The sequence below is a fragment of the Chanodichthys erythropterus genome, chromosome 2, assembly GCF_024489055.1.
Source record: "Chanodichthys erythropterus isolate Z2021 chromosome 2, ASM2448905v1, whole genome shotgun sequence".
Taxonomy (NCBI): Eukaryota; Metazoa; Chordata; class Actinopteri; order Cypriniformes; family Xenocyprididae; genus Chanodichthys; species Chanodichthys erythropterus.
The window spans coordinates 10,023,041-10,035,693 of NC_090222.1; the positions used below are offsets into that span (position 1 = coordinate 10,023,041).

A 12,653-nucleotide genomic window follows, 5' to 3' on the forward strand; every position below is an offset into this window, starting at 1 on the left:
CATGGCTGCCTTCGGCCCCTGACCCACCATGGTTTTTGGACCTGCCCTGGAGACCTCCACTCCAGTCTACTCCTCCCCCTGCTCCGGTTTGAGGTCTCCAGGGCGCCCGCCCCCCTCCCGGTTGTTACATCTACAGCGCGAGGACTCTACATCACCTGCACCTGGACTCTATTGTCAGCACTCCCCATATATTGCACTCACTCCCTGCACTCCTTGTCCGTTCTCTGTTTATGTTAAGCGTATGTTGGATGTACTCTGCCTTAGTATTCATTAAAGTATTGTATTATTGTGGAAATCCGTGATCTGCTTCATCTCTACACCACCATACCGTAACATACATACATATATATATATATATATATATATATATATATATATATACACGATAGCAAATCAGAGCAACATGAAGAGCCAACAATGTAGGCTAGCATTAGCTACATGATAATAACTGTAACAGCATACATAAACAAACCAACTAAAGTACCGTATCCAGACACAATGTTTTAAACTAACCATTCAGTGATGTCCTGCTGTAGCCGCTGAGTTGCTACTTCTTCATCCGGATCATTCTGGGTCAAACTGAAAAGCTTGAACGAGTGTGCGTCTACGAGCCATTGCGATACATCCACTGACAATATTAGCGCATGGTACCGTAAGCTGGTTAAGGCCACACCCACCCTCCACCTTGCCCCGCCTCTCTCCTCCTCATTAGCATTTAAAGCTACCCAGAAATGGCACGTCCTGAGGAAAGCTCATTGTGGGACTGGCTTGTAGTGGCTGAAATTCTGCACCAAGGCGGAATTTCGGGAAAGAGAATTCAGATACAGTACTAGGGACCACTTAGGCCTATATAAAAGCATCCAAAAAGTAGCATGTCATGGGACCTTTAAGGGGTTTCCGACTGACAGCACTAGTCAAAATATTTGTCAGTTGCGTCTTGTTCCGTGTTCACAACAATTCAGAATTTTCAATGTAAAAGTCTTCATTACTGACTGACATACTCATAAACTTTCAAAAATATGTATCAATGCAACTTTCGTGAAGTAAACTTTCACTAAAGCCTTCCTTCCACTGGAAAAATAGTCCCTGACCGTGAACAACAACAGAATTTACATTATTACGCCATCTAATGTATAACAATATTTTAATCATTTTCTAGTAAATGTTGCAATTTACATTACCAAAGATTAATAAATGCTGTATAAGTACAGTTCATTATTAGTTCATGTTCTAATGTAGTTAACTAATGTTAATTAATGAACCTTTTTGTAAAGTGTTACCCACACCCTCATGTCACACCCGTAAGACCTTCGTTCAGAACACAATTTAAGATATTTTTGATGAAATCCGAGAGGTATCTGATTCGTCCATAGACAGCATTTTATTAAATGACGAGAATACTTTTGTGCGCAAAAACAAAAACAAATATAATGACTATTCAACAATATCCTCCCTTATGTGCAATTCTCTTATACTGTTTACATTCCACGCAGTGAATAGAACCTGGCTTCTTTAGAACTCCAGCTCAGTATTGATGTATGTGTGTGTTGCAGATGCAACAGCCGGCCAATAATGAGTCGGCGTTTGGATGTAAACATGGAAGCGCTGAACTGCATTCACTGTGTCAACTGCGTACGAGACACGGTAGAGAAGAAGTTGTTGAAATTAAGTCTTTATTTTTGTTCACAAAAAGTATTCTTGTCACTTCATAACATTAAGGTTGAACCACTGTAGTCACGCTGACAATTTTAACAATGTCTTTAGTACCTTTCTGGACCTTGAAAGTGGTGGTTAAATTGCTGTCTATGGACGAGTCAGATACCTCTCAGATTTCATCAAAAATATCTTAATTTGCATTCCGAAGATAAACGAAGGTCTTACGAGTGTGGCAAGTAATTAATGACGTGAACTAAGCCTTTAAATTATTGTAGAAGTGCTGTTATAATCTTGGCCGACTCAATGTGGAATCAATTCAAGCATTGAAGGAACACTTACGTTTGAATGCTGGATACATTGGTACAGTATTGGTAATGAGAACAGCATCATATCTCGGTTCCAGAGTGGAGGAAAGCTCTGTCAATTATAAGATCATGAAAAAATAAAAATAAAAACAATGTTCTGGCACAGTCTAGACAAAAATAAGTCCTTTTTTGGACAATTCTATCAACGGAGATATAAATTTTAATTTTATCCTCTTACAAAGTTTTGAGTCCTATAAACTTGATCTTCAAGACAGGAGCCCAATTAAGATTGAGCCCAATCCTGTACTAATTATGTCTTGCTGGTTTCTGGAATTGGCTTAGATTTAGTATGTGAATTTACTTAGGCTAGGATGTACACTATAGAGAGAGAAGGAAGTCTCACGAGGTGGATAGAGGAAGCTGTAGGAGATCTGTTTGTCTGCACGGTAGCTTGAGCAGGACTGACTGTAGGCTGAAGGAACTCTAATATCAGGCCGAACACAGTTACTCAGTGCCTCAGTCAGAGGGGTGAAATCTACCTGCAACATAAGAGGCCACACAGTCAAGTTTAGACTCTAATACAAAAGACAACACTTTAGCCTTTTTTTTTTTTGGGAATTGACTATAAACTACCATCATTTTGTTATCTGTACCTGCTTAGATACAGTATAAGATGTCCAGAGTGGCATAGACAAAGCCTCACTGTAGCCGCTAACGTAGTCACTATGATGAAGGATGAAGTATTTGGTGCGGAACATGACCGCTGGACGACCATAAGGAAGATTCTTGTTGTCTAAAAAATGAGGGGGAAAAAATCAGGAGTAATTTCTTAATATGAAAAACAGAATGACAAAATATTTCATTCATTACTACATCAAATAAAAGTCCACAAAACCAAAAATGTTCATAAAGCAATAATTTCTGTTCAGAAGACTTGGATTAAAGTGCCTGATTCATATGGATTACAATGCCTTTATCTAGGTTTTGAAGATTGAAAGTTTTGGTTGCATGGACTTTCAGTGGATGGACAAAAATATATTAATTTAATAAAATATATTTGTGCTTTGAAAATGAACAAAAAATATTGGCTGAATAATAAGCCAGGCAAGGTTTAGTTCACCCAAAAATAAAAACTCTGTCAATTAATTGCTAGCATGTTATTGTCATGTGTATGTTCTGACTTTGTTTAATTATAGTTCCTGTATTCTTTTTCTCATTTTCCCACCACTAGTTCGTTTCTATTGTTAACTGATTTGAATTACACACCTGTTTCGGTTTCTGTTAATTAGTTAATTAAATGTGTATTTAAGCCCTCAGCTCATTCACTACTTTGTTCAGTGTAGTCTATGTTTTATATATATATATATATATATATATATATTTAGCTAAGCTTTCTCCTGTAAACTCCTGCGTGTTCTTTTGTTGATTTTTTTTTTTTTTTTTTTTTTTTTTGGAACACCTTGATAGATATTCCACAGTATTTCCCACATGATTTTGTGAGACTGTAGGGGGTGGACCTCGGTCTCTTTATTATATTATATTATATTATATTATATTATATTATATTATATTATATTATATTATATTATATTATATTATATTATATTATATTATATTATATTATATTATATTATATTATATTAAAAAAAATTGTAATGCTCACTCTATTTCACACTCAATCTGTTTCATATAACGTCACTTCATAATGACCACAGCTTTCAAAAAACATGATCTGTCAAGTAGTTCATGTGGCTTGTATACTATATTCAAAGTCTTCTGGAGTCATTATATGTCAGAAGTTATTCACTGATAATTACATTATGCATTTAACAGACTTTTTATCCAAAACTACCAAGTATGCAATGGCTAAAGGACAATATTGAAGCCTCAGCCCATTTGGGGATGCAATGGGCACCAGTTATGATTAATTTTTGCATAATTTCCAACATTTTCCAAGCATTCCAACTATTCATGATTACAGCATTTCACAAATAAGCACAACTGCACAACTCCAAGGGTTTAGTTCATGCAAGTGTAGAAATTAGGACAAAAATATTGTAATTTCCCCACTGTAGTGTAAAGTAAAATAATATATTTATGAATTATTCATTTTCATTTATTTTACAGTGGATTTGTTCAGCAATATATGATTATTACTGTCATAGGAATATAATATAATAAAAATATAATATAATATAATATAATTAATATAATATAATATAATATAATATAATATAATATAATATAATATAATATAATATAATATAATATAATATAATATAATATAATATAATATAATATAATATAATAAAGAGACCGAGGTCCACCCCCTACAGTCTCACAAAATCATGTGGGAAATACTGTGGAATATCTATCAAGGTGTTCCAAAAAAAAAAAAAAAAAAAAAAAAAAATCAACAAAAGAACACGCAGGAGTTTACAGGAGAAAGCTTAGCTAAATATATATATATATATATATATATATATTTAGCTAAGCTTTCTCCTGTAAACTCCTGCGTGTTCTTTTGTTGATTTTTTTTTTTTTTTTTTTTTTTTTTGTAACACCTTGATAGATATTCCACAGTATTTCCCACATGATTTTGTGAGACTGTAGGGGGTGGACCTCGGTCTCTTTATTATATTATATTATATTATATTATATTATATTATATTATATTATATTATATTATATTATATTATATTATATTATATTATATTATATTATATTAATTATATTATATTATATTATATTATATTTTTATTATATTATATTCCTATGACAGTAATAATCATATATTGCTGAACAAATCCACTGTAAAATAAATGAAAATGAATAATTCATAAATATATTATTTTACTTTACACTACAGTGGGGAAATTACAATATTTTTGTCCTAATTTCTACACTTGCATGAACTAAACCCTTGGAGTTGTGCAGTTGTGCTTATTTGTGAAATGCTGTAATCATGAATAGTTGGAATGCTTGGAAAATGTTGGAAATTATGCAAAAATTAATCATAACTGGTGCCCATTGCATCCCCAAATGGGCTGAGGCTTCAATATTGTCCTTTAGCCATTGCATACTTGGTAGTTTTGGATAAAAAGTCTGTTAAATGCATAATGTAATTATCAGTGAATAACTTCTGACATATAATGACTCCAGAAGACTTTGAATATAGTATACAAGCCACATGAACTACTTGACAGATCATGTTTTTTGAAAGCTGTGGTCATTATGAAGTGACGTTATATGAAACAGATTGAGTGTGAAATAGAGTGAGCATTACAATTTTTTTTCCTTTAGTGTTTCTTGGAAACAGCATGCAAAGTACATGAGAATGACTAAATACTGACAAGAGTTGTATTATTGGGTCAGCTATTTCCTTTCAATCAGCAAATAATTTTAAGATAACACTTAATATGACCCAGAGCAGCTAACTGTTAACTGTACATCAAAAAGATGTTTGGCATCACTAATCCATTCCAGAGAGAAGGGAAGTTAGTTACCATCAATAACTTGTCTCAGTCGTTGATTGAGCTCTTCCACTTTGTTCTGTAACAGACAGAGCCACAGTGACTCCAGGTTATAGCCTCTTACAAGGGCCACTTTCAAAGCCCTCTGCCCCCTACTTTTTGAACGCAACTGCAAAAGATTAAAGGTGAAAATCTCCAGCAAGAGATCTACATCTGAGCAGAAGGCAAAAGCACTTTCAGAGGGAGGGGAAGGAATCACTATGATTCAATACAAGGAACTGGAAATGTCAAAATGATCTAGGCCAGGGGGTTTCAAACTGTTCCTGGAGCCTCCCCAGCACTACAGATTTTTGGATATTTCTCTTCTTTAACCAAAGTGAATTAAGTCATCAGCTAAATAGTAGAGTATTCCATGACTGGGTGTGTCCAATAACAGAAACATCTAAAATGTGCAGTGCTAGGGAGGCTTCAAGAAACTTTGAAAACCCCTGATCTAGGCAGTTCAAGAGAAAAGCAATGGCAGCCAACTATCCTTTCTGAGCAGGACAAGGGAAAAACTTACAGGCATTAAAGCATGCAACAATGATAACTGATATAAGCATGAGTACATGCACATGAAGCACTTTACAAGATTTTATGAGGGTTTCAGCAATTTAAAATAAACTGTGATAGTATGTGAAATGCAACAGTAAAGACTGCTTTAGAATATGTCCATCTACCTCATTAAACTGCAGTCATAAAATGTTGCACAATAATCCTGAACTGTCAGTTTTAAAAAAAAAAGAAACAAACAGAAGGAAAATCTACAATCTAAATCTACAAACCTATAATTATTAAAATAGAAACAATCAAAAAGAAATAATGCTACTAAAGTATAATTTCTCAGGAATTATGAGTAATGCTTGCTATGTGAGTGCAGAGATGTTCTGGGTCATTTTCAGCACATTGCTGAATTGTTGCTTACTAGCCAAAAACAAACAAGCCCATCGCCAAGTGTTTATGATATTCTGGTCCCCAAATATGATATGGGTCCCTACATCAGCGAAATAGATGTTTTTTTGCTTAATTTATTGTCTGCCAGATAAAAATTAAAAGTCAAATTAGAAAATAATAGCACAATAGGGACAAATTATGTACCAAAGTTTGATATTATGGTTATTATAATCAACAGTAATAGCTCTGCCACCAATAATAACCTAGCTTTTAAGTGTTTAGAAAAAACCTCTCTTAACAGAAGTGTAAAAAGATTCATAAAGATCTGAAAGTACTCTTTTGCTGACCTTGTCTTCACAGGTGCAGCCCAGATCATCATTAATAGCTGTGACTAGTCCTGCAGGGTTTGGCTTGGACACTTCTTCAGGCATGCTGGGTGTGTATACAGGGGTCCTTAGGAGCTGGTTAAGGCTACCATGGGTACCATTGTTAGGGGCTGGCTTCAAGCCAAGGAGATCTGGGAAGATCATGGAGGAAAAAGATGATGTGCTGACACACACTGTAAAGCATTAAACAATGAAGTGTTAGAATTGCCAAGTATGCAGTTGTTATGGTACTGAGCAATTTTATGTTTGCTGTGGCTCCTTTTTTTTAAATTGTATTTTTTAATTAATTTTTAATCGCTTAAATTGTATATCTAATTTTCTAAATAGAAATAAATGTATTTAAATTTCAATTAAATGTATATGAAATTATTTACTTTTAATCAATCCCAGATCCTAACTGATCTCTGACATCAGACAGAAGAGGTCTCATGCACACTTTACTCACTATGCCACTAATGCATTAATACAGGGGTGACGAACTCCAAACATGGAGAGCCACAGTCCTACAGAGTTCAGCTTCAACCATGATAAAAACTCACCTGCCTGTAGCTTTCTAGTAACCATTCAGACCTTGATTTGCTTGTTCAGGTGTGTTTGATTAGGGTTGAGGCAAAACTCTGCAGGACTGTGGTTCTCCAGGCGTGCAACTCATTCAGCTCCCTAGTTCAGTAGTCAGGGCACTGATCAGGGAGTCGGCCACATTCATTTACACGGTATACTGATACACGTCCTAGGAAGCTAGGGAGCTGATTGAGACGCAGGGATGGACTGATGTTTGCCACCCTGCATTAGTAAATTAATTAGTACAGAAAAATAATGCAAGAACTTGGGGAAATTTTTTTTTTTACTTTTCAGAGTTTTTATGCTGCTTATATCGGAAAATGCTTATTCTAAATTTTTGTATTTGCTTTGGGAGTGGATATATTTTGAGTTCGCCTAATTTTGGTTGGATTTCTGTACTGAAACTGAAAATGAATGTTAGGTAACACTTTAGAATAATGATCTTTCATTAATGAATAACTACCCAGGAATGAATGAGTAATGCATTATTAACACTTTAGAAACTAATATTAACTAACAAGAAACTCTGATCAGTGTATTAGTAAGGAATAGTGCTCAGTTGAAGGTGGTAGTTCACTATTAGCTAATCAATAATTACTATTTTTTTCATATCTCCCAGAGAACTACTAAGAACTACTATATACAGGTTCATAATTGTGAATAATGCATAATTAATTCTAAAGTGAAGATCACGGTAACCCACTAGTAATGACTGAAGTATTACCAAATCCTTCAGAAGGAATTACTAATTATTTGCATCAGTATTCTAAAGTGAGAAACAGGATAACTCTCTAGTAACTACTGAAGGCATTGTAAACTTTTGAGGTTTTTGTAAAGTATTGGATAGTAATAACTCAAGAGCTCCTACATAATTCTAAAGGAACTACAAATTATTTGGATCAGTATTCTAAAGTGAAGGTCATGGTAACCCACTAGTAATTACTTAAGTGTTACCAAATACCTCAGATGGAATTACTGTACAAAACTGTACAAAATCCTCAAAAATTTACAATGACTTCAGTAGTTACTAGAGAGTTATCGTGTTTTTCACTTTAGAATAATTCCTTCTGAAGGATTTGGTAATACTTCAGTCATTACTAGTGGGTTACCATGACCTTTACTTCAGAATTAATTATACATTATGCATCATTCATGTTAATTATAGGGCTGCAATGATTAATCGCGATTAATCATTTGCAAAATAAAAGTCTGTGTTTACGTAATATATATATGTGTGTGTTCTGTGTATGATAATTATGTATATATAAATACACACACATACAGGTATAAAGTTTAGAAATATATGCATGTATTATAAATATATATATTTATATATATTTTATATTACATATAAACATAAATATTTTATATATAAATATAAAATTTTTCTTAAATATATACATGAATGTGTGTGTATTTATATATACATAATTATTATACACAGAACACACACATATATATTACGTAAACACATGTTGTAAATGATTAACCTCGATTAATCGTTGCAGCCCTAGTTAATTATGAACCTGTATATAGTAGTTCTTAGTAGTTCTCTGGGAGGTATGAAAAAAACAGTAGTTACTAATTAGCTAATAGTGAACTACCACATTCAACTGAGCACTATTACTTACTAATTCATTAATCAGAGTTTCTTGTTAGTTAATAGTAGTTACTAGAGTGTTAATAATGCATTACTCATTTGTTCCTGTGTAGTTATTCATTAATGAAGGATCAGTATTCTAAAGTGTTACAGAATGTTGTAGTCAGGATCAAGCCTGGAGAAAGGTAATTTTCTCACCACACATGACATTGTAAAGCTCAATATTCTCAAACGGTGGGATTTTTGTCTTGAATTTAAAAGCTGGTCCATATCCAAGGAAAATAGTCTGAAAAAAAAGGCCAAAGTAAGTAACTAATGTACCACAAAACTTTAACATAACACTTTCAGCTGTAGCCATGAAAAAAAGCTATTCAAACAACAAACCTGCATGCTGTTGATCTTATTGTCATATCCATGATCACCAGCAAACCCACATTTGCCATGATTCCTCTTTGTTTCATAGAACTTTCTGTTTCAGACAAGACACAACCACAGTAGGTAATTGCAGGTCCTATCTCAAGGGAAAACATTAGGAGGAGGCATGCAGCAATAGTTAAAGTCAACATTCGAAACCTGTTGTACTAGTGTATTCAACAAATGATTCAACTAGAAAAAAAAAAGGTATGGCAGGATTCGGTTTTATCAGTCGCAATCAAGTAATTTCATTTGTGATTGATTAAAATCAAATAATTTTCTACATTTTTGTTCTTGTTGAATGGATCACACACACGCGCATACACACACACACACACACACACACACACACACACACACACACACACACACACACACACACACACACACACACAATTTGTGAATTGTGGGGACTTTCCATAGGCCGCAATGCATTTTATACTGTACAAACCGTACTTTCTACCCCCCTACCTTACCCCTAACCCTAAACCTAACCATCACAGGAAACTGTGCACACCTTTATTTTCTCACAAAAACATAATTTAGTATTTTTATTAATTAATTTACATTGTGGGGACCGGTGGCTGGTCCCCACGATGTAGGTGAACTCAGGTTTATATTACATCGTGGGGACATTTATGGTCCCCACAATGTAATATAAACAAAAGCACACACACACACACACACACACACTCCCTTCACCATTATACTGACTTGATTAAGTAAACAATGTTTGATAGCAACAGCTTTTCTCTGCCTGAGTCATGCAATAAATCTGACATACGCAACCAATTAAAGGCACAAATATGTAGGATTTTTAGATTAAAATATTCAAAAACCACTAAAACAATGTTATATTTTTTTGTTGACTTGTGTACTTACATTATCCCAAATTTTTCCAAGAAATTCTAAATCCAGAGAAATAAGCAATTTTAACCAAGACGCAGACCGTGTCCGTGTGTCGCCTAACAATGACGTCATTACCCTCGATTTCCCATTTTATTTTGTCGAAAAACCATGGTGTGACGAGCAGGGCGGGCGAGAGCCGTGAGGGAACGGCGCAAGGCCGGAGACGCGAGTGATAATGAGCGTCACCTGCGAGGCGTGCCGGCCTCAAGTCTCTCACGGAGGAGCTCCGGAGGCATAAAAGGAGGAGCGACTACAGTGAAGGACGAGAGAGGACCAGGCCTGGACTTTATTTTATGTTTTATTATGTTTGTGTGGCCGGCAGACGTCCGCAAGGGTCTGCCGGCATTACTTTCGTTTTGTTCTTTGTTTATTTTATATTAAAGTTTTGTTGAATGTTCGCAGATTCCCGCCTCCTTCTTCCCACATCTACTGACCTCGTTACACATGGATACATCAAAGACACTTTAGTACTATATATTATGAGTTTTATTAGACAGGGAAGCAACTGTTTGGATACATTCATAGACAGAAAACTCATCATGTTATATCGCTTAACACATTAAGAGCCAGATTTACTAAACAGGGCAAATTATCGTGAGAGCGCAATTACACAAATGTGTAGATGGGAGTGGCAAGTTTTGCACGTGTTCTGCTGACATGCAAATTAAAGAACACAGACACGGTCAGATCATTAATATAATGACTAATGCAATATACCAAGAGCAAATTAGTGTTGGGTCGCAAATAAACAGAGCTGAATCCTAATGCTGATGTTCTCATCAGGTGCGGGTCGACACAGGCGCAACTTAACATGTAAGCTGACAAACACATACACATACACTGTATAATATAGTTTGCCAAGCCATGTTGGCCTATAGGCCAACATAGCTTGGCAAACGATATGTTCGGATAAGGTCTTACTCTGGCATTTCAAAGAAATGAATAATCCTTCTTCCATGCACTCTCTGTTCAACAATTGCAGCCATGTCACAAAATGGGTTCAGACATGCTTTTTTAGAGCATTAAATAATTAGTAATTCACATTGTAAATCGCATTGTGATTCATTTAAATACTCTCCTCCCATAAATTTTGCATCTGAAAGGGAAACTCCTAAAAATGCATATGCAATAAGGTCAGCCGCAAACACAACTGCGTGTCTTTAGTAAATTTAAGTAGTTTTTTAACGCCAAAGAGGGTTTGCGCTAGCACAAGCTGTTAGTAAATCAGTCTTTTTGTTTGAATCTCGTTTTCTTGATTTTTCGCAAGTACCATGTTTTACCATGACTAATATTGACAGTGTGCAACAAGTGTCCTATAGTAGCCGCTGAGCGAACACACAGAGTAGCACTATACCAACTTTCAACACACAAATGTATCTAATATGATAAGCAGCGCTGCTTTAACCTATGTGCACATGACTGGTGTCACAGACACGTCAGGTTCCACCTCCCTGCAATACCCACGCACTCAATCACCAGAGTTCTAATCACCGCCACCTGCACGTCATCATCACTGCAATCACCAGCACCATATAAACCACACACTCACACACAGTCTTTGTCCGGTCTCGTTTGTACCACAACTTCATGTGTACTTACCTTAAGGACTCCAACCTGCTACTTACCTGCTTCCATTGTCTCCAGTGTCTCCAGTCTTCCCCGTGTGTATCTCCAACTGTGTGTGAGTGTCTCCAGTCTCCAGTCTCCAGCATGCTTCTCCGATTCTCATCTGAAATCAACACAAGGACAGTATCACTTCTTCTATCAACTTCTTCTATCACCAAACTTTCATCATTGCTCCATACTCACAATTTACTCTGCTGAACTCAATAAAACATTGTTATTGCTTTTACATCTGCCTCCGAGCCGTCTCTGTTGTAACAGAAGACCGCACCTTAACAACTGGACTTCAGCATGAGTACTTCAGACCCATTCCAAGAGCTCGTGGACGCATTGCGCCGAGCACTCACCCCACAACCACCGTCATCGTCACCATCACCTGCTGCCGCTTCCGTCTCCACTTCTTCCACTCCTACACCGACGATGCACGCCAGTCCCATGGCCCGACCGGCGCCCTACTCTGGATCGGCGGAAGATTGCAGCGGTTTTCTCCTGCAATGTGAGTTGGTCCTGGAGATGCAGCCGCATCTCTACCCCACAGATATGGGGTAATAGCGTTCATAATCTCACAACTGCAAGGCAAGGCGCTTCAGTGGGCTGACTCACTCTGGACTCAGAAAGGTTCCGTGGTGAAATCATATTCAGCATTCGTCACCCATTTCCGCGAAGTCTTTGGAACCACATCGACAGACTCTTCTGTTTGTGAGAAACTCTATAATCTTAAACAAGGAGCTAATTCTGTGATTGATTATGCATCTCGCTGCATACGAGGATTCCATCGGCCTAGAACACTTCA

The 12,653-nt window shown here is 36.0% G+C and overlaps 1 protein-coding gene across 2 annotated transcripts in view; it reads right to left on the reverse strand.

The window, feature by feature from the left end:
- The window catches only part of enpp2 (ectonucleotide pyrophosphatase/phosphodiesterase 2), a 54,980-nt gene that overhangs the window by 19,419 nt on the left and 22,908 nt on the right, over window positions 1-12,653 (reverse strand). For both annotated transcript variants that reach the window (XM_067392300.1, XM_067392309.1), the window contains exons 16-22: window positions 9,299-9,383; window positions 9,113-9,200; window positions 6,715-6,884; window positions 5,468-5,513; window positions 2,615-2,754; window positions 2,365-2,500; window positions 1,996-2,073 (exon numbers count right to left, since the gene is read on the reverse strand). In XM_067392300.1, coding sequence (XP_067248401.1) covers window positions 1,996-2,073; window positions 2,365-2,500; window positions 2,615-2,754; window positions 5,468-5,513; window positions 6,715-6,884; window positions 9,113-9,200; window positions 9,299-9,383 — 743 coding nt within the window. The remainder of the gene's footprint in view (window positions 1-1,995; window positions 2,074-2,364; window positions 2,501-2,614; window positions 2,755-5,467; window positions 5,514-6,714; window positions 6,885-9,112; window positions 9,201-9,298; window positions 9,384-12,653) is intronic.